Source organism: Peromyscus californicus, unplaced genomic scaffold (genome assembly GCF_007827085.1).
Source record: "Peromyscus californicus insignis strain IS unplaced genomic scaffold, ASM782708v3 Scaffold_7__1_contigs__length_154581171, whole genome shotgun sequence".
In the NCBI taxonomy this organism is placed as follows: Eukaryota; Metazoa; Chordata; class Mammalia; order Rodentia; family Cricetidae; genus Peromyscus; species Peromyscus californicus.
This window is the reverse complement of record NW_026294595.1, coordinates 2,966,444-2,991,842: the sequence shown is the minus strand read 5'-3', so window position 1 is coordinate 2,991,842 and position 25,399 is coordinate 2,966,444. Positions and strand designations below refer to the sequence as shown.

At 51.3% G+C, this 25,399-nt stretch overlaps 1 protein-coding gene across 6 annotated transcripts; it reads right to left on the bottom strand.

Moving 5' to 3' along the window:
• Positions 1-1,019: 1,019 nt before the first annotated feature.
• Positions 1,020-25,399, bottom strand: Lhx6 (LIM homeobox 6). Of its 6 annotated transcripts, XM_052723172.1 has the most exons (10): positions 24,601-25,393; positions 23,385-23,456; positions 22,824-23,006; positions 22,341-22,462; positions 13,456-13,676; positions 10,840-10,940; positions 10,542-10,637; positions 10,189-10,363; positions 6,707-6,810; positions 2,974-3,120 (listed from the first exon to the last, which is right to left on the bottom strand). In XM_052723172.1, exons 1-10 carry the CDS (start codon positions 25,069-25,071, stop codon positions 3,100-3,102), a joined length of 1,566 nt encoding a protein of 521 aa, XP_052579132.1. In that variant the 5' UTR covers positions 25,072-25,393; the 3' UTR covers positions 2,974-3,099. The 6 variants fall into 6 exon arrangements, with proteins under 6 accessions (XP_052579131.1, XP_052579134.1, XP_052579133.1 ...); XM_052723171.1 differs by lacking the exon at positions 10,189-10,363 and having other exon boundaries at positions 1,020-3,120; XM_052723173.1 differs by lacking the exon at positions 6,707-6,810 and having other exon boundaries at positions 2,928-3,120; positions 24,601-25,386.

The following is a 25,399-nucleotide window of genomic DNA, read 5'->3' as shown; positions in this document are numbered from 1 at the left end:
AATAGAATTTAAAACATAGACTAGAGGGAAAGGCAGAAACAACGTTAGGGGGAGAGGATTAAAAAGCAACAATAATGGGCTAAAGAGATGGCTCACCTGGAAAAGTGCTTGTCACATGGGCATGGGTACCTCAGTCTTGGTCCCCAGCACCCAGGTACAAGGCCAGATACAGCAGTATGTGCCTGTCATTCCAGTGCTGGGGACATGAAGACAGCAGGACCCCTGGGGCTTGCTGGCCAGCTGCTCTAGCCAAATTGGTGAGCTCCATGTTCAGTGAGAGACCCTGTCTCAGAAAATAAGGTGGAAAGCTACTGAGGAAAATAAGGGACATACCCCTGGCCTTTGTGCGCGTGCACACGCACACACACACACACACACACACACACACACACACACACACACACACCCCACAAGCTTTCATGCAAGGTTTATAAGCAATATGCCTAGGGCTGCAGGAGGCAGGAAAGCATCCACACCCTACAGGCAGCGTTATTCTCTATATCTGGGGCTTTGCTTGAAGACAGCCACCAGACCACTGTCCAGCAACTAGAACTGACAAAGCCGTCATGAGTCAGGCTTATGTTAAGCTAGTACCATCACATTGGATTCTTCCCCATAATATCTGGGTACCTTGTTCCCCGCCCTCTCCCAGACCCTCGCGTTTCCTATCTACTCTGTGTATCTTACTGGATTGGATCAAATGCCTCCTCAGTCCCCTCCACACTGGAGGAATGTCTGCTGGCAGCACTGGTCAGACTGAGGGCTTCTCCGAGGCAGAGCAGCACAGGACACAGCAGAGTCGCTATTCAGAAAGCAGAACAGAGGTCAGCAACCAGCCTGACTTCCCACAGAGAAGCCAATACGTACAACGACACAGTGTTAGAGAGGAGACCCATCACCATGCCTTAGCACAGTCCACTGCCTGGACTATGGTACCAGTTTTCTGAGACTGCATCATCCAGCAGCCAGGGACCTGAGCCAGGGACCAATGAGCAAGAAAGCAGTGGAATCCCATCATATTGTGGATTTGAGTGCCAGCACTTCTACTTGCATTAACTTTATTTATTACACAAATAAGACATTTACAAAGCACGACATGAAAGGTATGTAACAAAACAGACATTGGTTTTACAAAAAAAAAGTGCTTACAATTTTTTCCGTTTGTGTGTTCCCCCCTTTTTTGTGAGTATTTAAATAAATAGCCTTGACGGCCTGTACATTCCCAGGCTGTTCTGAACAGGGTAGTGGAGACGTATGAACTGCAACATGCTACTGCCACGTGATCCACGCAAAATTAGACCCTGGGGGAAGGCTCAAGGCAGAGTGGGTATTGAGTGACCTGGGCTCAGCTGGCCACTTCCCACATGGTTGCAATTGGGGTTTTGATCATTAGGAGCAAAAATCAAAGGAAAGATCTGGGTTCCCCAAAGCCAGAGATCAGGCCAGGTTCCTCCTGCTTGAGTCAGTGCCTGGCAAGGGTACTGGAGGAGTTCTGAACTGAACCACACTCACACATTCTGGGAGGTGCTCTCTCTGTCCTCAGTCAGCTGACAGTTTAGGAAGGGAGAAGATGAAAGTCCCCTTCCAGGGCGTCACCCTTGCCTAACCCTCCTCCAAGCCCCACAGCAAAAAGCACAGTGGTTCTCATGTTAAGTGCCAACTTTAAGCATGGGAATCCTGAAACCTTATCCAGACTCCATGAGATAGAGTGCTGTGATTGATTAGCGATGTCTGTCATGGGTGAAGCAGGGACAGCAAATGCATCCATACTAGAAACTTGCCTTCCCTGTCCTGGAGTCTCCTTCTCAAAGCAAGGAGGACTTTGGCTAAAACATGCTGCAAGCAGCCCCTAGTAAGAAGTGCATCAGGCCACCAAGTGGTTCTATAATAACAGGATAAGTGTGGGACAAATGGGCATCCCCAGAAAACATAAGTTGGGGACCTGTGTAACCTGAGACCTTTATTTGGAATTGGCCTCTGCTCTCAAGAGTGGGTGGAGCTGACTCTGCTCAGAGTTGGTGGGGAAATTGCAGAGGTGCCAGCTGGAATCCTGGGCTTGGCATACTCACTAAGGCCATGGGCACCTCTCTTTTCTCAGGGATAAGTCAGAACTAATATTCGGGCTCCATTTCACTGGGCTATGTTCCTTGGTCCTCATAAATGGTCCCACCCAAACCTCAGTGAACACTGGCTCAGGCCCTCCTCTCAGGACTGAGAAGTAGCCAACAAGGGTCCCTAATGCTAGCCCACCCAAACGTTCAGCAGTGCCATTATGCAGATGAGACGTCAGCCTTGCCATGACTCCTGCTGGGTAGTTGGTGGGGGAAGGGCCCTCCCCAAGTTTGCTTTTTTTTCTCTCCATGAAATGGTCAGTGCCTTTCCAAGTCCAGTGTACCCAGTCCCTCTCCTCCAAGCCAACGGGGGGGTCTTTGGCACCCATCCCTGCCTGTCCCTCTGCCTCTTCATTTGGGCAGGCCTCCATCTCTGCCCTATTGGGCCTCTCAGGGTTGGTCACTGTCTCTTCTTTTTCTGAGTTAACTTGACATAACCAGACAGATGGAAATGATAAAATTAGAACATAGCTTTCCTTTGGGGACATCCCACAAACACTGTAGAGTTTTCCAGACAAAAGCAACAGAGTATGCAGCGTTGGGGGTTGTTGGCTATTCAGAATTCAGAGATGGTTCCAAGGAAGTAGTAAATAAAGGCCAATGTAGGGGAGAAGAAAACCTGTAAAGTAGGAGGTTGTTGGTGACTCGAGATTCAGTTTGCCATTGCTGCTGTGATTAGCTGACGGACGTTAAGGATGACTCCCGTCTGATGAGGAAGGACAGGCTGCTTGTTTTCATGCTGATGCCACATTTCAGGGAGCCTGCCTTCCCAAACAGGGACTCTGCTGCTCCTGGTGGGTTCTAGTTCTCAGCAGGAGAGGGAAAGACCAGGCCTGGGTTTGGGGGACCGCTGGCAGAGGGGCAGGATGGCAGCGGGTGAGGGTGTATGCAGAGGTGGTGGATCCCTGGCCACAGCTGGATGCTGAATCTCAGCGGCTGAGGGGCAGCTGTGCAGTGCCCATGGACAGATGCGCAAGTGCCGGCAGCGTTAATACTGAAAAAGGATGACCTGCAAGAGAAGGGCAAGGGGAGGGGCTGCTGAGCTGGTGCCTTCCCACCCAGCAGCCCAGGGGACCTCACGGCCTGGAGAACGGACGGACGGCGGTTCAGAGCTTAGACCTGAGCTTCAATCCCAGCTCTGATTACTTGCTGTGAGACCTTGGGCAGCTCACTTCCCTTCTCCCAGCCTGTTTCCTCATGTGTAAATAGGGATGGCAAAATCTCTCAGAACAAGAGCAGCAGCAGAGACCACCATGTGCTTTACTCTGGACCCCATGAACATTTACGGCACAGTTACTACAGCATATTGCAACTGTTCTGTTTTACTACTTGCTATTTTATTAATCTCTGACTGTGTCTAATTATGACTTGAGCCTTATCATGGGTGTATATGTGTAAGGTTCAGTTCTAGTCGCAGTTTTGGGCATCCACAGCTCCCATATATAAAGGACCACTGAGAAGATGCTGATAAGCAAAAGCTGCTGAGTGCCTTCTGTGCACCAGGCACTTGTGTTGGGCTCTTCACACACACTGTCTCTCATTTCTATAGCACTGGAGCATGGCAGAAACTATTGCAGCCCCACTTAGTAGAGGCAGAAACCGAAGTTGCAAAAAGCTAATTGTACTTCAAAGTCTTTGGGGGAGGAGGTGGCAGATCTGGGACTTCGGGTCACCTGACCTCAGAAGTTCACACTCCATTCCTCACCCAGCCCTGGACATAGCTTTCTCGGGGCCTGAACTTGGGACACCTGGCTTTGAAATCCTATTGGGAAACAACTCTGGTCAGTTCCTTCTCTGCAGGCTCCATTCTTCCACTGATTGAGGCCAGCCTGCCCGACTTCTAAGACCCTTTCAAGTGCTAAAGCTGTGGGAATCAGGGTATACGGCCAGGAAGAAATGTGGTTCTAGGAACTTAACAGGTGTGTGGGGCCAAATGATGCTGTCATGGGGACAGGAAGCTCCACCCTGTCTCAGCGATCAGGGCTAGCCAGGCCAGCACTAGTCAGGCTGGCCTCGGACTCACAGAAATCTGCCTGCCTCTGCATCCCGAGTGCTGGATTAAATGTTGTATGCCACCACCGCCTGGCTGCCAGCACTAGTGTCAATGAGTGTACCAGTACCAAGGGGACTCTGAGTATCCTCATAGGTTTCATAGAAGGACTTGGGAGGAAGCTAATTCTGTTGTCTGTCTGTCCCACCCTACATCTGTAACCCAGCAGACTTCGTTCACATGTGTAAGCAGATGTGGCTGGCAGAGGTACTTAGGAGCTGGCAAGCAGGCCTGACAGCAAGAGGGTAGTAGGTCATGAAGGGAGGACACACACTGTACCACAGAGCTTCTGGCCACAAAGCTGGAGACACAGCCCAGAAAGAGATATTCTGGCTCAACAGACAAACCCAGAGGCCAAGAACCGAGAGCCAAAGCTGCCATCACCCAGCCTGGCTCATCTTTCAGATTGAACCAGACACAACCACAGCTCAGCATGTAAGAAAGAAAGGCTTTCCTCTGAGCCCAACCCTGCGCACTTCCACAGCTCCCCTGACTCAAACCCTTCACTCCAGGGACTGGGCCTTTTGTGAGGTGGCCTCTGCCAGTTCTCCCTACCTCCCTGGGCCTCAGCCACACTGGACATGAGCGGTCCTTTGAGCTCTGTCTCCTCCATGCCTCTCCCCTTGAGCTTGTCATTCCCCCTTCTGAATCCTCTGGGGTCACGCTTGTCCCCCATTCTATCTGCCCCAAACCTGTCTACACCACACAGCCCTTGAGGGCAGAGATTATGTACTCTCCCTCTGCAGTCCCAGCGTCGGGTCCAGCTCCAACTCGGCAGTGGTAGGATCCAGGTCAGCTCTGCCGTGTTTCCTGTGACCCTGGGTGAGCTGTTACTTGCTCTGAGCCTCACTTTCTATGGATTTGAAAAGCAGAGCATTATAACCCCCCTCAGGGAGGCTGAGAAAGAAAGACGAAGTCAGAGAGAGTACTGAACAAACTATAAAGTGCCACACAAAAGCATCAACGACTAAACACTAAAGTATGCAGACTTCAGATTCCAATATTTGGTACTCCTGGGTCTAATAGTGCCACCTCTCTGAATTTGTTTCTCTGTGTTTACAATGAAAAGGTCATGCCAGGCATAGTGGCACACACCTTTAATCCCAGCACTCAGGAGGCAAGTGGCTCTCTATGAGTTTGAGACCAGCCTAGTCTACAGAGTGCCAGGACATCCAAAGCTACACAAAGAAACGCTGTCTCAATAATAATAATAATAATAATAATAATAATAATAATAATAATAATATTAATATTAATAAATGAAGGAAGGAAGGGAGGAGGGAAGGAAGGGAAAGAAAAGGCCATGTCCACACCAAAGGCGGCTGGGAGGTGTCAACCAGTGTGTATAAAGTGCCAACCTCAAGCTGAGGAGGAGTTCAACAGTCAGCAGCTCTCACTGTGGCTGAGAAGCTCAGAGGTGTCTTCTCGGAGCCTGCTCACCAGATTCTCATGCAATGCTACCATACTGTCCTGTCGGACCACCTGAACCTCCATCCTCCAGTCCCTGCCCCATAGTGCCCACCACCCAGGAAGCCCTGTGCACAGCAGATTTCAGAAAGCAGTAGGGAAGACCTGCCTTGAAAAGATGTCTTCTCAGGGCAGCCCATCAGAAGTACAAGTGCCAGGCATTGCTCCTACTGGCCTCCACTGCTCCTCATTACCCCTGGCTTGAGGATCTGTACCTTCCCAAGCTGCCTCTGGGATTCTGAGGCATGCCAGGAGCTTCCTGCTTCCCATGTGATCACCCTACCCAGCTCCACTGACCACCACCATCACCCTGATGCCTGGTAAATCTAAGCCCCCACCTAGCATCCTTAAGGCTTTGTTTCTCACCCCGTTCCCCTCCCCCAGGCTCTGTGCCTGAAATACTGCATGAGCCTCTGTTTCTCCACATCTAATAAGGAGCTGTTTGGGATCATGGCTTTGAGGTCAAACTATGTGGTATTTTCGACTGAAGAGACAAGGTTCCTACCCACTCCTTGTTACACCTAAAGCAGACCCAGCTACTTTCACCTGTCATGTGGACAAGATTAAATCAAGCCACCAGACTGTGACATCTATGCATCCTTTAGGAAACTCAGTATTAATGCCTGGAACAACCACAGACTCACTTCCACAGAGAAGGCCCTGCCAGCTGACCCTGGGTCACATGTGGTCTTCTCTTCCTGGGACCCACCAGCCCTATACAATTATTTACTGCCAACAGACAGAATGAATAGAAGAAAGGGATATGAAATGGGAAATGAAGTGGTGTGGGATAGAAAGCCTCCCCAGAACCGCAAACATGAATAATTTCAAAGAAGGTAAATAAGAAGGCCTCACTCCAATAGGTGGGGAGGACAGGGCTACAAGGGAGACTTCAGAGAAGTCAGGCACATGAAACACACAAGTAGCTGCTCTGATGACTGCCTTGGGGACACACTGGGGAGCCTGAGTGATCTGCCATAGCATGGCATGGTACCCACTCAGTGACAGGGAATACTGCCAGAAACCCATTCCCAGCAGGAAGGCTCTGACCCACCAGACACAACCAGGCTCCATTTACCTTCTCACCCCGGTTGGAGAGCGGGCCATCCATATCAGCTTTGAGGTGGACAGGGGGCGCGGTGTAAGGCAGTCGGCAGTGCACCTGCCCGCACTGTACCTGACCTGTGGATGAGAGGATGCCTTGGAGCCCATCCCCCAGGCTCCATACAGGATCCCACCTGTTGTGTGCTCTGCAAGCTGAAGCCTGATCACAAACCCAGAGCTCCATCCCTGTGGCTTGCCACCTGGGTAGCTCTGGGGATGATCTCAATGGAGTTGGCTGCAATGCTATGGATGTGAAGGACTTTATGAGGTGCTACAGCCCAGTTCACTGATAAGTCAACACTGCTATATGAATGTACTGAGCCCCGCCTGCAAAGAAGGATGTACCCACCTATTCAGATCCTCTCCCACACATTCTCATTTCCAGAGCATCACCAAAGGCAGTTTATGAACGGCCTCCTAGGAGATTCTGTTCTCACCACCCTGCTTGTAACTGCAGCCCAACAAACAGCCCCTGTCCTTCTTCCTTCTTCTGCACTTCATTCTTTTCTTGATTAGCCCTAATCACCTGACTTACATATAATTTCACTGTTTATTTAATATTGTCTCTTCATCAATTAGAATGCAGACTCTATGACGATGGGAATTCCCCCATGCACACCTGATCTTTCTGGCTTTCTAGTACTCAGGATGAGGCATGGAATATACAAGGCACTCTTTTCTTATTTAAATTTTATTGTTATACATATGGGTGCTTGGCCTGCATGTATGTCTCTGCACTACTTGCAAGTGCTTGTGCCTATGGAGGGCAGATGATGTCACTGGATCCCCTGGAACTGGAGTTACAGACAGTACTGAGCTGCTGTGTGGATTTATGGGAATCAAACCTTTATCCTCTTTTTTGAATTTACTTTATCTGCATTGGTGTTTTGCATGCATGTATGTCTGTGTGAGGGTGATAGATCTTGGAGTTACAGACAGTTGTGAGTTGCCATGTGGGTGCTGGGAATTGAACTCGGGTCCTCTGGAAAGGCAGTCAGTGCTCTCAACCTCCAAGCCATCTCTCCAACCATACCATTATCCCCTTACAGAGCAGTCATGCCCTTGACTGCTGAATGATCTCTCACTCTTTAAATATTTGTTGGATGAACTTCCAATGAGGAAAGTTCATTATTGGTTCTGATCCACATCTCACATCTCTGCCTGCTCACCACTGTAGCTAAGCACTCACCTGCCTGTCTCTTCTCTAGACTCTGACATACTTGCTCAGTGGAGCCTAGATAGACACTTGCAAGTGATAACTAAATTGGGACAAGTTGCTGTGCCTTTCTGAGATGCCATTCTCTCTTCTGCAGGGTAAGGCAATCCTATTTAGTTGAGGATTCTTAACTCTCTGGGTGTTCAGGACATTTCTGAACAGCTTCAAGTTACCCAAATAACTCTGTCTGTATGTTTTCTGGAATCTGGTTCCAAAATTTTTTTAAATTATTTTAAATCAGATTCTAAGAACTGAATTTAGTTGACTTCAAAGTGGAAGGGCATCCCCCACCCTTGGGTCTGCTTCTAAACCCTGTACTCACTTTATAGCTTTAACATTTCAGAAAACCCAAGACTCCACGTCTTGAGATCACTGTAAACAAACTGCTAGGTTGCCCTTTAGTCATGCAACAGAGGTATATTCTGACTCTAGGGGAAGAAGAAAGTTTAACAGCCCCTTCTCTAGAAGAAAGTTAGATCCAGGCTTGATGAACAGAATACATGACAGAAGTCACCTAGACCCACTACCAACTCCACACCAAGTATTAGCTGGCTGCCAAGACCCCCAGTAAGAGAGAGTCCCTAGTCTTGGCACCTTCAGCAAGTATTTAATAGGTGTTATTCAGGCTGAACATTGAGTCATTGTTTAGAAACAAAAGGGAGAAAGTGTCCCTCCTGGTGAGAAGGTTCAGAAATGGAAGTGTCTAGAGAGACGGTGCCAGCTGGCAGCCGGGCACAGCACACATGGCTCTGCCCCTTGCTCTGCCAACCACATCCACAGCACATCCCAGAGCAGCTGGGGCTTAGCCTCTCTGTGCTGAACGGGCCTTGAAGTCAGTTGTCTCGAAGTCAGTTGTCTCGGTGCTGCTCCCAGGACTGCCCTGCGCTGGCTACTCTCACTGTCCCTGTTTTTATGGATGAAGAATCAGGCTGGAGGTCCAGGAAGCAAAGAAATTTGCCCGATGTCACCAAGCTAGGAAGCGGCTTCCTAGCTTGATCCCTGGCAGTTACACCACAGCCCACATTCAGTCATGGAACTTAACAGTGGGCCCTTTGGTTTCTTAGTCTGTGTAACGGAATAAATGGCCTCTGACGTTCAGATGGCATCTCCTCTGGCAAAGGGCAGATGCTCCATAAACAAGAGTTTGCTCCCTTCTTCCCCCTTTTAGTTGGAGCCACAAATGGCTTGAGAGAGAGTATGGGTGTGGATGACTTTTTTTTTTCCTTTTGTCATACCCAGCTGAGGAAATGATCCCAAAAGCAGAGAGACTGTAACAAGCACCAGCTGAGTAGCAGATTCACTGACTGCTCATCTCTCAGAAATCCAGGCCATGCCTTCACTCATCTAGGTGCCAGCTTCAAGATCATTTCACCATGACCCATCCACCCCTCTAGTGCCCACTGCCCACCCACATATCTGCCTTTACTGTCTTTATTGGGATCATAACTCAATGGCATAGCACTTGCTATCATGCCGACATGGAGGGAGGAAGGAGGGAGGTAAAGGAAGGGAGGAATTTGTCTCTTCACTGGAATGTGAGTCCCAGGAGCTGTGCAATTCTGATCTATTTATTGACTCTTCTATTTTAGTGCTAAGAACGCAGGAGGCACTCAGAGTATACATTTGCTGGATGCCCATGTCAATCAATTCTCAATACCCTTTGAGAGGCATTATCACTATTCTAGTTCACAGATGAGGAAACAGAAGGGTTCGAGGAGAGTATGTGACTTGTCCAAAGGCCTCACAGCTCTGGGTGGTCGTGCCATCCTGGCTTCTGCTCCGCAGGATGCCTTCTGAGTCAGGGTTTACCCACTTTCAGTTCCCCAGTCTATGTGCCTCAGGAAATCTAGTCCATCCTTCATAGCCCAGCTTGCTCAGAGGCAATACTCCTCCAGCCCCAGCATCTTTGGACACTCCCACCTGGCATCTTCCCTATAGGAATCACTGTGATGAAAACTGCATGCACACTTGAGTTTTGACCTAGGCTGTCTTGCCCGTCAGAACGCAGGCTTCTTGGTTCCTGCCCCCCATCCCACGCACATACACAGAGGCTGCTTGAAGTTTTACTATTTGTTCCCTCTTCCAAAAGGCCGACCCACTAAGGAAGGGCGGAAACTGATCCCCTTCACATCTTCATCCACTAGTCTCCCTCAGATCCCCCCACGCCTACGAAACCAAGGAGCACTCCTCAGCGTCCCCTTCCCAGCAGGCCTGGCGGCCCCAGAATCAATATCACTTACTCTCGATGTAGCCGTGCAGGGTGACCATGCGCGCCCGCTCGGGGCTGCTGAACGGAGAGTAGTGGATGTCGTCGGACAGGGCGGAGGGGATGCGGGACTGGGGCGCCCCTGAGGGCGGCACTGGGTGCTGCGGTGTATGTTTTTTATGACGCGCTCGGCAGTTTTGAAACCACACCTGGAACGACAGCCTCCGCAGTCTCAGCAATCGCGGAAAGAGGTCAGCCGTGCCGCCTGGGGACCTCAGGCCACACTGGAGAGGGGCGGCCACGTGCACCCGAGACCCTCCGCTACGAGCTCCAGCGCTCGCCCCGAGACCCGCCCCAGACCTGAACGCCGAGACCCCGGAGCCCCACCTGGATGACCCTGCGGCTCAGGCCCGTCATGTCCGCCAGCTTCTGCAGCGTCTGCGCGTCGGGGTTGTTGTCCTGGGCGAACTGTGCCTGCATAACCTGCGGGGCGTACGAGTGCCCTGAGACCTCCGCCCAATCAGAGGCTCGGGACCCGAGGCCACGCCCCAGGCAGTTTCAGCCCGGCGCGACCTCCCGCGGGTCCCAGCACGAGGGGGTGGAGTCACAAGTCCCGCACAACCACGCCCACTCCGAGGCCCCGCCCACACGCCTCGGGGCTAGCGGGAGGGTCGGGGTTGCGTACCTGCAACTGTTCTGCTGTGAAAGACGTCCGCGCCCGCTTGGCCGGCTTAGGCTGACTGTCCTGTTCCGAGGGCACTGCCCCCTCCAACGTGAGACCGTTCCCTGGGGGGCGACAGAAGCGGCTGACCACGCGTCCCCATCTCTTCTAGTGGCAGCCTGGAAAGGACCGGGTGGGGGGGAGCTTGTCCCTGGAAGGGTCAGGAGCGAGGTGTCTGGGAGCGGGGATCCCAGGGCTATAGTCCCCGAGCCCAGTGCGTCCTCTCTATACTATTGCCCATTTTTTAAGAGAAACTAAGGCTCAGAAAGAAGAAAGCTCCTGGCTGGGAACCCCAAATTATCTGTCTCAGATCTGTAGCCCGGCTGACCCTAACGTCCCTCCTAGCTAAGCTGGAGGGAAACCGAGGTGGAGATAAAAACTTGCGGTTGTAGAAGCTATGATCCCGAATTCACAGAAACAATCAGGAGGGAAAAGTTGGGAAGGCTCAAGTCGTTACAGTGGCCTACCTCCAAGGAGTATGATTGTGGTAACTTCACTTTCGATATTTCAGTAACTTCCTCTTTTTCTTTATTTTATTTGTTGTTGTTGTTATGACTATTACTATTATTATTTTGGTTTTTCGAGACAGAGTTTCTCTGTGTAGCCCTGGCTGTCCTGGAACTCTCTCTGTAGATCAGGCTGGCCTCTAACTCATGTAGATCCACCTGCCTCTGCCTCCTGATTGCTGGGACAAAAGGTGTGTGCCACCACTCCCGGCAACTTTTGAAGTATTTAAAAGAATTACATTTTACCTTCTCTAAATAGTTTACTAACTAGGATATATCTTAGGTACTGTCTTTCTGTTTTATAGAACTTTTGCAGCTATGATTGCAAACCAAATATATTCCCATTTTAATGCTTCATTTTTCTGAATAAAAAAATAATACATTGTTCTTATCAAAAGCCCAAAAATCTGGCAAGCACAAAGAAAGGGAAAGTCACAGTGAGTCTACTTCTTAGGGGTAACCACTGCTCACGCTTTGTTGTAATGTTTTAATGCAGAAAAAACAAAAACAAAAACAAAAAACCCTGCATGTACAAAGAAAAAACTGGAAGTGGAAACAGGGAGATAATGACATCTCAAATTTTTCCTTAACCACCTCTCCTCATTTTTCTATAATGAATGTGTGTGTTGTTTTGCTTAAAAGAAAAGCAATAGCCAGTGCTGATGGCCAGTGATCAGAAGCCCCAGGTGTTCGAGTTCCCCTGCATAGGAGGTCATTGGCAAGGCAAGGACTAAGGGTGGCCCTGGGTGGTCCGGGAGTGAAAGGAGCCTGTGGTTTCCTGAGTGGTTTACATAGTGTAGAGGAAGCTCTGACTCCTAAGTTCCCAACCCAGCTCTGCTGCTGACTCGGTCCCGCACTACAGGAAACTTCAGTGTGCCTTAAGTTCAGTTGCTCCCCACTTAGCTACTGATCCTAACAGGAGAAAGTGATGGTCTCGGGTGAGGCCATGGCCAGTAACACTCCGTGGGCCTGACTAGCCCTCCACTGGTGCCTTTAATTGAGGTAGGGAGGTCCATATTCCTCTCGAGAGGAGCTGTGCGATATTAATATTCCAAGAAAAGCAGTCATCTTAAGGGTTACTGTGCCTAGTTTTTTTAGATGGAAAAAAAATGAAACTCACAGAGGCAAGCACATCCCAGGAGTCTCCTGGCGGCTGAAGGGGATTCTGGAGCGTAGGGATGAAGTAACATGTTGTAGTGTGCTACATTATGATAGTTAAGGAATTTAGGGCAGGAGCAGACCTATTAGGTGTAACCTTTGAAGGTGAGTACTGCAGATAACCTCTGCCTCTTTCCTAGCTATGAATACCACAAAGCTCCTAAAAGTGTTATAAGGATTTATACAGCCGGTCACATTCCAGGGAAGTTAGCAGTATCCACAGATCCTGACAGCAGTACTAGGGAAAGGGTTGTTGCCTCTGGCCACAGCTCCACTCCCTTTTAGGGTCCCCCACCTCCCCTTTTACATCACCCCAACTCACCCCCGCATGCTGGAAGACTGTCACTTTGACCCTGGGATATATGTCTTGGATAAGTTATAATGTCAGAGCCTGAGGAGATTCAAGAACATTCTAGACCAACATCTAGATAGCTTGCACAGATGTAGGACAGCAAGAGGCCCATAGAGAAAAAGGAAACCTCCGCTGTTGGCATTGTATGGTGGAGCGGTGTCACCAAGACCCTTTTAAACCTTCATATTCAGAACCCCTGATCCAGCATGAGCCATCCTTTGCCTCTGGCTTGGTGTAGCCCATAAGGAAGTGGAAAGAATGTGGGCAACACCGTATCTCCTGGACTGCCCAGGCAGCTGGGGGGTAGGGTGGGGTGCTCCGCAGGCCAATGAGCGTGTGGCCTGCCGCATGCATTGCAGGGACCAGTAAAAACTTGGCGACTCACGCAAATGATAGAACCAGAGTGCATGCTCCACGTGTAGCCTTCCCTTCCCCCAACCCCTCTACGCTGCGTTCAGGTGTTTCAGCGATTGCTCAGCAGGTACCACTGTGCCGACCATACCTAGGTGCTAGGGATGGTGGGAAAGGGCTAGGACTAGGTGCTGGGTAGGGCGGGTTGGGTACCGTTCTCAGCGGCCCTCTTGAGGTTCTCGATCATGGTGTCGTAATGGATGCGGCAAAGCACCTTCTCCTCAACCAGGCCGAATTCCTCCCCGGTGGACAGCTGGCGCTTGCAGGAGAAGCAGGCGAAGCAGGCCAGGTGGTAGGCGTTGCCACGCGCCCGCCGCACCCAGTCACTGGCATAGATTTGTCTGCCGCACCGGGCGCACTTGGTTCCAAATCGGCTGCGGATCAAAAGGGGACACGGACCGGAATAGTAAAGTTTAGAAAGTAAAGAAACGCCTTTCTTGATTCTATTGCTCAGGGCGCTCGCTGCTCAGGGTTCACATAGCACCCATGCCCCCTCATTACCCCACACTCGAATCCATCACTCCTGTGCATCCAAGTCCTACCAATAAGATGATTGAGAGCGAGATTTTCTACAACAGTCACTTAACATTTGTGTATTTGTTCATTATACTATTCCACAAGTGTTAGGAAAACACAACAGTACAAAACACGGAAAGGTTTGAGTATCGCCTGCCTTGCAAGATTCTAATGCTTCACAGAGTTTAATCTCGGTTCTCATTTTGCAGCGGAGGAGATCGGGAATCTAGGCCCTAACAGGAAACGTCTCATTACAGGACAGGGACTCCAGCTGTAGCCCCAGCCTTTCTTAGGATACATCTACATGCACTCACTGGCTTTGTGACCCCACATATCACTGAATTGCTTTGACTTTTCATTTTCCTTGATCCAAGCTGCAAAGAGGACCACAGCAATGACTGCTACTATTTGTTTAGTGTCTTGCAGTCAACACAAGCAGCTCCGAACTCTGGAGCCCATGGCATCCTAATACTAAATGGGGGGGGGGGGGGGTCCAGATCGAAAGCTCCCTTGTCCCTTATGCCTTCTTTTCCATTCTGCCTGTCTCTCTGTCCCTTCCCCTCCTCTCTCTGCTTTCTGTAGGGGCTGTTAGGCTGTTACAGCCTGGATCCCCAGACCAGGAGTCCCTCCAGGAAGCCGCAGAGCCTAGCCCACCTGGAAGTGGCTGACTCACCTGTGATGGTCCTAAGCCTTAAGCCTGTCTCCTCTGGAGCACACTCTATCCTGGAAGCACGACCACAATCATCCATCCCTCCAGTGTGGATATCGGAACCTTACACTTCACCCATCCCCGCTGCTGCCTTTCTTGGCCTGGCTCCTCTCACCACCCCATCTGCACTCAGCTCTTACTTTTCCAACCTTGGCTTGTCAATGTATCCTCCACACTGCAGTCTGTAGCTAAATTTTCAGCATGAACACAGAATCCTGTCCGCTGGCCTGCTTATAGTCTCTGGTGGCTCCATGTTATGCTTAGGGTCTAGTCCAAGATGCTTGGGATTTATAAAACCCAACAGACCACATCCTCCTCAGGCCCACCTCTTTCCTAATCGTCAGTATCTCCCACCCTGTATTCAAGCATGAGTCCCAAGACACAGTGGAAGCTCATTTTCAGCCCTTTGTTCTCTCCACCCCCAGCCTTTTCCCACCCCCAGGCCTTTGCAGGCTGTTCCTTCCCTGGCCATGACTCCCCCCAGAGTCATACCACCATCTCAGCACTGATTACACTTCTCTTTAAGTGTCTGCATCTTTGGCTTGCCCCTTTCATCCTTGGCATTCCTGGAGATGGGTATACCAGAAGGATTTGTGCTCCTGCCTCCAGGGCCAGCACCTTTCCATCTGAAAGCACACTCACACTACCTGTGTGTATAAACAGCCCAGCAAAACTCACTCCAGTTACACCGTGGCATTGCCTGATGTGGCAAATTTAAGCAATTGGCTGTTGGAAATGCTAGATTGCAGCACTTTCATCACCTCAGACTCTTAAACACAAACTCCACAACATCTCTCTCTCCTCTCTGGTTCAAGGGGAGTCCAGGGACCCTGCCCAAGCCTCTAAGTTTGCTCATGCTAAGCTTCAGCCCTTTGCCTAATCAAACACCTCCCCCCACCCAAGTAGATGCTTTTTGTGACCTTAGAAATCAGGCTTCCCTGTGGGAGAGTCTAGACCAGTCTGTGGTCTCTATTCCTAATCCTTCAGAAAATGGAGATGAAACCGCTTTACCAACACCCCATCCCCCAGCCCTGCTGATGGTAGTCCCAGAGGAACCACTTTCTGGCCACCCATGGGAGGCTGGTTTTCCATTGTTTGTACTTTGGGGTAACAGAACAACCAGGCCTTCTCAGAGCCTTTGCTTCCTGTTAGGCACCCCCCCTCCAGCTCAATACCTTCAGTGCACCCCTTCATCTTTTCTGTAACCAGTGAAGTACAGACTCAAACTCTTTTTTCACACCTGGCACCTGGAGTCAGAGGTGCAAAAACAGTGTTGACTTACTCCACAACACAAAGTGTGTGGTGGGAGCTAAGGTCCCCTCGAGGTGCTGAAGGACTTAGAACACGTTTGGGAGCAACTGGAATGGAGATGAGGACACCTGGCATCCCAGTGGGGGATAGTAAGGGGCCTGGTCTAACCCTGGTCCACTCCTGGAGTGGGTTCTGAGAAGTGCCTTATCGGAGATCAAGGAGAGGTGGAGCAGGGAAGGGCTGCCCTTAGGAGCAGCAGTCTTTGGCTTCCATGCTGTGCTCTTCTGCGCCAGGAACAGCGGTCCCCACACCTGACTCCTCGGGATTCCTGGTCCCAGTCTCCTTTGGAATCACAGATCTTTCTGTTTACGAGCCAGACTTTGGTGCCTACACAGATAGGTCATAGTGCCCCCATCCCCTCGCTCCTGAGTAAGTGCCTCCTGTAACCCACCCACCAGCAACTTCCTCACCCTCTGCACATCTCAAATGCTGTCTTCAACCCTAGACTGAAGCGCCACGAATTGGCCCAGTCAACAAAACATCCTCCTGGAATCAGATCCATGGAAAAAGGTGTCACTGCCCATTGTGTCCGGAGAGACAAAGTGTCCTCAGGACAGGGGGTAGTTCACAGAGAAAGAGCGAAAGGAAGCCACGATTCAAGTCTGACAAACCGACAAACTCCCACCCAGACAGGCTTCAAGGCTCCAGCCGCTTCATTCCGGAAGCAGCGAAAAACAGCCTCGTCTGCGGAGACAACGAAACTTCAAGAAAGGGATGCTTGGGAGCTATGAAGGAATTGCTAAAGGGATTGGGGGATGATTCTACTGACACCCTCACCCACGCGGTGAGATCTGGATTCTCTGCGCTTCCCCACCAGGGTCCCAGCACACCACAGTCAGAGACGAAAAGGGTGGATGAGCTTTGAGGATAGAGAGGTGCCCGACAGAGGCAGCGAATCCTAGTAACTGTTAAAGGGAAACCAACAAACCCTCTCCCCACAGTGGAGAGCAGAAATCCGGATAGCCGGTTTTGTAGGCGGAACTGCGTCCTTGACCAGGTCAGGCTCATTTTCCAGGTCTACTTCCCCTGGACACATAGAAGATGCTCCTTGATATAGGTTGGGTGAACGAGCCTCTAAAAATAAGTGAGCCCGTTGGAATCCCACACGCACACTAAATTGCTTCTTTTTACACGGGGGAAACGAAGCTCAGGGTGAGGTCTCTTAACACCAAAAGAAACTGGAGTTCACTTATTTTAGGTTTTAGACATTCAAGACCGAGAACTGTAGACAGAGAACTGGAAGTGAAGGCCTTCCTATTCTCTCCCCACTTCCTTCCTGCACAAAACCCTTAAAAGGAAAAGGGGTGCAGAACCAGCAATTAAGAGGTTAAACAGCAGCTAAGCCTGCCTGGAGGTCCTGGCCCGAGGCTCCTTCTTTCCCAGCTCTCTCCTCCATTCCCCCAACATCTGTCCCCCAACAGCTGGTTGCTGCTGGGCCTCTCTGCACATGGTGGGGGGCTGGTGTCCAGGCTGTCAGTCTCCCCTGGGACCCCAGCTCTGAGGAAAGGGGTTGAAGACCAGAGACAGAGCTTGGGCTCAGAGTGGAAGGCCAGAGAAGGCTGGAGCGCCCCCCACCCCCATGCCCCACCCCCGGGTGGTAAGCCAAGCAGAGAACAGGAATTTCGGTTAGTTCTGGAGCTCTCAGGCTCCCAATCCCATCCCTATACCTCTTTGTTCCCTATTCCCATTGTCAGAGAGAAAAGGGATAAGGACCAGAGTCCTTGGTCTCAGGAAAGTTGCTAGTTATTGACTTCTGAAAAGATTACTTCTGTTGTAGTGCTCATGGGGCCATTCAAGCATATAGTGGGTGCTCTTTATGTGAATCAGGGAAACTGGATGAGAATCATAGGGATAGCAGAGAAAGGTCTTTGCCATTCTATATGCCTTACAATTGCAAAAGGTGGCAGCTGTGTTTTGACTATAGAAGAGTTATAGGGACACTTAGAGGAAGAAGTTGTAGAGCCAAGTGGCTGTGGAGCTTATCTGAACATCACCTGGCTGACCTCATCCCTCAGAGCTTCGGTTTCCCTCCCATAAGGTGGAGATGCTGACAGTATCATACAGGGTGGATCACATGGTTACACGAGATACAGGATATAGCAGATAAAAGGTTTGGTAGTCTTACTGTGTGCTCTCAATCATTGGGTGATCCTGGGCTTTTCTCCTAGCACATGGGGCTTCTTTGCTACAAATGGGTACAACACTCTAAGAGACCACAGGAGCTTTGAGGATAGTGCCAGCAGGCCATGGAGCAATAGCTGTAGGTAGGCACATCAAACTGCCCTGTGGTGTGTTCGCTGACGGTAATGGGAAATGAATACTCCAGAGAAGAATGGGACACCCTCCACACACACACCAAATCTTCTTCAGTTCAGACACATCCTACACACACACACACACACACACACACACACACACACACACACACACACCAAATCTTCTTCAGTTCAGACACATCCTACACACACACACACACACACACACACACACACACACACACACACACACACCAAATCTTCTTCAGTTCAGACACATCCTACACACACACACACACACACACACACACACACACACACACCAAATCTTCTTCAGTTCAGACACATCCTACACACACACACACACACACACACACACACACACACACACACCAAATCTTCTTCAGTTCAGACACATCCTACACACACACACACACACACACACACACACACACACACCAAATCTTCTTCAGTTCAGACACCCTCCACACACACACCACAATCTTCTCCAGTTCAGACACATCCTACACACACACACACACACACACACACACACCAAATCTTCTTCAGTTCAGACACATCCTACACACACACACACACACACACACACACACACACACACACACACACACCAAATCTTCTTCAGTTCAGACACATCCTACACACACACACACACACACACACACACACACACACACACACACACACCAAATCTTCTTCAGTTCAGACACATCCTACACACACACACACACACACACACACACACACACACACACACACACACACCAAATCTTCTTCAGTTCAGACACCCTCCACACACACACCACAATCTTCTCCAGTTCATGGGGGAAATTAGGGAGGAGGAATGGTTTCAGAAAAAAAAAGGAAGAAAGGAAGAAAGGAAGAAAGAAATTAAAGCAAACCCTACTTCCTTGTTGGTGATTTTATGTTTCAGTCGCGCTTGCCAAGAGTAGGGGGTAGGTGGAGAATCAAAATGAACTTACAATGGCTGGTGAGTTCTCTGTTCGGAGAAGGAATTGGAAAAACTGAGGCCAAAATGTCCAGAAACCTGGCCAAGGGCACATAATGGGAGAACCACTTGCCCCCCACAAGTGCAAACAAGCCAGGAGCAGCATCAGACTCTCCAGTTCCTCCATGTTTTGCAACTTCAGTCCCTGCTAAACTTGGAGTTTCTTCTTGACCTCTAACTTCTGAGCCACCAACACCCACTCTGCCAATAGAAACTGAAGAAAAATCTACAAGATAATGTTAGGGAAGGGAGAGAGAGGAGATAGAATCTGGGATAAAATCCTTTTGTGGGGGCAAGGTCAGAGGTTAGAAGCTCTTGGGAGTCCAAAGTGTCCACTCCTTGGGGCCCTGGGCACACTCCTGCTCACCATTCCCCTCTACCCCGTTGGAAGATGTTGCCTCCCTTTGGCAGAATACTTCAGTCCACACACCATCAGACCCAGACTGTTGACCCCTGTTTTGGGAAACAGAGGCCTGGAGAGGCACAGCTGGCCTTCTCAGCCCCAGTTCTTGAGCGGGAATTCTGCTTCCCACACACCATTATTCAACTCCCTGGGAAGAGTCTGTGTTGCTGCTCAGGCAGACAATAGTCCTTGCCTGATCCTCTACAGGCTTTCTCTTTCCCTGTCTTGAGTTTTATTATTTGTGTAACTGGTGAGGCTGCCAGAGATGATTTATGCCTGCATGGAGACTGGCAAGGAGAGAAGGGATCAGAAAATCCACCACTCACTCTACCCTTGTTTTGGGCAAAGTGAGCACTACTCACTATTTTCTTAACTTAGAATCTGGTTTTGTTTTGAGATAGCCTGTCATTGGAAAAGGGTTATCAGTCGGAACCTCTTCTCAGGAATGGCCTGGCCAGACAGGCAGGTCCAGCTCTCCAGGCTGCCTGAGGAAATGCTATCACAGGTTCATGACTGGTACCCACCCTGTCAATGACCATAATGGTTATAACTGATGCATTCATATTCACTGTCATGTATGAGCCTTTATGGAGACTGCTCCCTCTTGGTGGCCTCCTTGGTTCAGGAGGCCATCCTGGGAAAGGAAAATCAGAGCAGAGATGCTGTGACTTGCCCAAGGTCATAATTAGCCTCAGAGTCTCTAGCCTCTTCTCAGGTTGGCTGTGCATGCCACCCACCACACCAGTACAGTGGCATGGGGAATTGGTGGGGGTTATACATGAGGGAATCAAGAGCCTAGTTTTGACTGGTCCTTCAAAATTCTGTGAAGCATGACATCGAGGAGTCTCAGTCCAGCATGGAGATAATGAGGAGTTCTGACACAGGGTAGGGCTGCCTGGGCCTTTATCATCTGAAGAGCCAGAAGAAGGCACCTGCCCAGCTTTATTCTATAGAGGAAGGCCTAGAGCAGAAGGTGGCTAGAAAATATCTGTAATATACATTTTCTGTCTAAACTAAACCGATAAAACATCAGACAGAGGAGACCTCAATCTTTTTTTACACACCACACAGGCATAACCTTCTTCTATGTACATGCACAGCAGTTGTTAGTCCAAAGGTCCACCTGCACACCACACCCTTACCCTTGCAATGCTCCCTCAGAGAATCTGGAGGTGGAAAATGGCATTCAAATCCTTTCACCCCAACTTGCCCTCCTACATCTGGTCCAGATGTGTCCCCTGTCCTAAGCAAACCACTGGGAAGCACACAAAGTTTCAGCAATCACATGCAAGGCCTATACTCTCAACACTCACATGTGACTAGAAAGACACATGCTTTTCTATAAAGGAACATACCTACTGTTCATATGTCCGATCCTGCTTGGTGGCACATACCCAGCACCACTGCTGGACCACACCACATAGACACATGCTCCTTGCACACAGTCCTAGGACCCATGATGTGAAGGAAGAGGCTGTTTCTCCTGGTTTCTCAGAGAACTGCAGTCCCACATGCTGTTAACTTCTCCCTGGGTTCAAGGACTTTTTGCCAGGTCCCTGTAGGTTCAAAGAGGATGAGGGTGGCCACCCACCACATTCCCTGACTCACAAGTGTTCTGGGACTGAGTCAAGACTTCTCTCGAAAGAGAAGCGCGCGCGCGTGTGTGCGTGTGTGTGCGTGTGTGTGTGTGTGTGTGTGTGTCTGTCTGTCTGTCTGACTGTCTGTCTGTCTGACTGACTGTCTGTCTGTGTATAGGGGGAATGTATACATAGGGCAGCTTTCTCCACTTCCGGAGAAAGTATTTGGAAGAAGGCATTGCTGGGAGGAACCAATTCCACATCATTCTTCAGCAGACTCTCGGCTTCCCTCATAGATCTGATAGATTCTTCGTAGTGCCCCTGGGCACTGCCATGACCTCGACCCGGTCAGCAGGCGCCTGCTGTGTGCCTAGAAGCTAGGTGCCTGTAGGAGGTTCAGCTGCCAGGCCGGGCCAGGCCCATGCAACCAGCAGTGATGGGTCGTGAGCTGCCGGGGAGCAGGCTTTCGGCACGGTGGCGGCGGTGGCGCAAAGTATAGCTAGGTGGAATGCAACGCCGCCGCTCCCAAAGCGCGACCTGGAGGCCTAGAGCTAGAGTCTGAACCTAGGCAGGGCTGAAACGATGGCCGAGCAATGGCGGGAACAGGAGCCTGGAACCTAATCATAACCCCAAATTCAAAAAGCGACCACGGCATGAGTTGTGGAGGAGGCAGAGATCAAGATTGGTGCCTAGGACTAAGCGCCAGGATCTGGGCTAGGGCTGCAGTCGGATGTGGCGTTGGCACTTGGGGCTGGAGCAGATCTGAGCCCAGAACTGAGAGCAGAGCAAAGCTAGAACTGGAGTCCTGAGCCTATCTTAGGATCTCCCTGCCAGGATAGGCCACACACAACTGGATTTCAAGTGGGAACCAGAGCTAGAGAAGCAGCCGGATGGCGCCTAGAAGCCGGACCGATCCCGGCCAGAGCCACGGATGTCAATGTTCAACAGATCACAACTGGAGCCTGAGACTCAGAAAAGACCAGAAACGGAGCCAGAACCGTGACCAGGGAGGATCAGGCCTCAGGAACCCGAGGCAGATCGCTCGTGCTGGCACTGGTTCTCTACCCGGAGCCTTCTGTTTAAGACGTGCAGAGCAGGAGAGCTGGGCCAGCGCGCCGAGCTGCGTATTGCTCTCGGGATGGCAGGACTCAGGAGTCGGAGAGCACCGGCCACACTAGAAACTCCTGTTCAGGGCCTGCGTGCACCAGCACTTGCTGGCCAAACCGCTGCAGCCTACCTGAAGTAGTCCATCTTGCAGTAGATTTCCTTGTTCTTGATGTAGCAGCTATTCTGTTGCCTCAGCGATGTGCGACACACAGAGCACTCGAGGCACCGCACGTGCCAGATGAGATTGTTGACCTGGGGAGGGGGCGGAGGGGGGGGTCGGCTCAGCGCGGGCCTCTTTCACTCCCGCCCCCCAGCCTCCCCAGCCTCATTTGCGGAGAGAGACACTGAAGCTCAGAAGGGCGAATGGCTTTTCTAGTTTTCTTCTACAATACGGAGGCTCAAGGAAATTGAAATACACTCTTCCCATTTTCTAGTTGAAACTCGGGGCAAAAGGAGACCTCCCACGTTTGCCCAAAGCTGCGCAATCCGTCAGCGGCTGAACTAGGACGCCGAATAAAATGGACCGGGCAAGGGCGTTGCTTCTCTACAGTCCTCAGGGCTTCCCTACAGTTCACACCCACCCATCATGCAGGCAACACCTACCCTGACTCACCTTGAGCAGATACCGGTCCAGAATCTCGAGGCCGCAACTGGAGCAGATATTCTTGCCTGCAGACGGCACGGAAGAGGCGGCAGAGGGCGGCGAGCAGACAGACGGTGTGCTGGGCGTACATGGAGAGGCTCGACCTTCATCCTTGTCCAGAGCGCCTGCCAGGGCCTCGGTGTCTGACTGAGCCTGAAATAGGAAAGAGGAACAGCGAAGCGCTAAGCCGGACACCCGGAGTTGCCGTAAAGACAAATCTGGTTCCCTTGCGCACCGACTGACAACGAAATGTGCCAAGGATGTCGCGCCCTAGGCTGGAGAACCAGAATGAAAGGATCTATTGGAGAAGAAGGGACGGCCCCCAACTTTTAACACAGCGTATCCTGGGTGCAGGAAGTAGCCAAAGCCCACATTCCAGGCCAGAAAAACCAAGGCTTAAAGAGAGGCGGCTCCTATCGGCAACTCTCCAGCGCAGGGGTAGAGGTTGGTAGCCAGAAGGCTGAGCCAGATGCCCTGGCCTGTGCCGTTGGGAGAAAACTCGGGGCCGAAAGCAGAGCCGAATGGACTCACCATGGCAGGCGGCGCGGTCCCTTCAAGACAGCGGGTGGTCGCTTTGCAGCCAGACCCTGGCTGGGCCATCACCTGGGGGAGGGGGAGGGAATGCAGGCGACGGCGGCTGCTGAACTGGCTCGGAGCTGTCAGAGCCCTGCGCCTCCCCGCGCCTGTTATATAAACCGGCGGTGAACAATGAATCCTAACTTTGTAGTGGGCATTTAAAGCCCTTCCCCACAAAAGCGGTGTCTCTCTAATGAAGCAATTTGAATTTGGATTGGGTTTTTTCCCTCTCTCTCCCCCTCTCCCTGCACTTAACCCGTGGCTCTTGAAGTAATCGCTTAGTTCCTTTGCAATCCAAGCCTCTGAGGGGGAAAAAAAAACACACGCACACACACAAACTACCTGCAATTAGAAATTGTCGTGAATGCCCAAGATAAGAGGTAGCCAGAGTGTCAATTCCAACTGTCAATCAGTGAGATCCATCAGGCCGCCCAAAGAATTGCAAATTTGATTTTTTAATGGTAGTAATTAAAAATCGAATTTTTTTCTTCCTCCACCCCTCCCTTCTCCTACTCTCGGCACAAAATGTAAAAAGGAGAAGAGAGAAAGAAAGAAAATAAAAAGGAGATGGGGGTGGTGGTGGTAGTGGTGATGGTTGAGAAAAATAAAACCCAGAGCACTGGGAGCATCCGCCCTCCTGCCCGACGCGCGCCGCGAAATTGAAGCGCGGATATTGACACCGATTCAAACGCCTTTGGAAGGGAAGCCCGGAGCCAACGAGGACGAGATCGGCAAATAAAATGAGGCCAAAAAGAGAAAAGAGAGGCCTCCTGGAGGAGGAAAGAGAACCCTCCCGACTCTCGGAGAGCCCGGGACCGGCCCCGCGTCGGGATTCTCAGCGTTGCGCCGGCACAACCCCCGGCGCATCGGCGCTATCAGCGCCTATTCAGACGGACAATACTGGCCTCGCCTCCTCTTGATTCGCCTATGTCTTTGCTAAATCGCTTTTTGAGAAATTCCTCCAACATTTGCATAATGTGTTCCCGCTTTCCGCGACCCCCCCCCCCCCCGCACCCCCTTGCACACTCTCACACTCGCAGACACACACTCCCCGGGCTCACCCAGCACCCCTCCTCCCTACTGCCGCCTGCCACCCGGCCCGGCCGAGCTGAATCCCGACTCTCGCTGGCCCCGGGATCCAGTAGGCTTACCCACTCTTCAGCTAGCTCACCTGGTCGGTAGCGGGGCCGGCCTCCGCCGGCAAGCGGCAGCCCTCGGGCAGCGCCGGGGCGGCGCTTTCATGCTTCCAGTACATGGGCCCGGGAGCGGAGGGCTCGGCGGGCGCGCAGCACGGAGAGCGGCGCGGAGGGGGGCCTCGGGTGCCCTGGGGGCAGAGGCTGCTGCGAGAGCTGGAGAACCGAGGCTGCGGCCGGGCCGCCCCGGGCCCAGCCCCAGCTCCCGCCCCCGGCCTGAAAGCAGACCCAGCCTCCCTGGCTGCCGGCGCCACTGCCTCCTCGGAAGAAGGTCCCGACAAACTTGGAAAGGTCCTTGCAGCTGCCTCTGCGGCTGCCGCTGCTGCCTCCTCCTCCTCTTCCTCCTCCTCCTCTTCCTCCTCCTCTCCCTCCTCTTCGTCCTCCTCCCCTTCCAGCTGCGGCGACGACCGCCCTGCCGCTGGAACCCCGCTCCGTTCAAGATGAGTCATGCGTGACCAATCCCCTCCCCGCTAAGAAGAGCGAGACATTCACAAGGAGGCAGACTCAGAGACTTACACACAGAGAGACACACTGAAACTCAGTGCTACAGAGGGACTCTCGGAACATGCTAACATACAAAAACACTGGCGGGCTTACATTCTCACAGCTCCTACTACCGCCCCTCCCTCAAGGGCACCCACCGCCCTCACATAGCCGGTTCATAAGTGTGAGAGGAATCCGTGGTCAGCCCATCTGCAGAGCTGGATTCCACGTGAAGCCACACTCTGTTGGTGCAGTGCCGAGCACATTTGTGTACATATAGCCGCAAATGGTTAC

Bases quoted from the DNA above. Each gene is read 5' to 3' on its own strand.
- Lhx6 (XM_052723171.1), bottom strand. From the start codon at position 25,071: ATGACTCATCTTGAACGGAGCGGGGTTCCAGCGGCAGGGCGGTCGTCG. The intron at 23,007-23,384 runs GTGAGTCCATTC...TTCCTATTTCAG, and splicing joins GGACCGCGCCGCCTGCCATG to GCTCAGTCAGACACCGAGGC. The intron at 10,638-10,839 runs GTACGCAACCCC...TACGCCCCGCAG, and splicing joins TCACAGCAGAACAGTTGCAG to GTTATGCAGGCACAGTTCGC.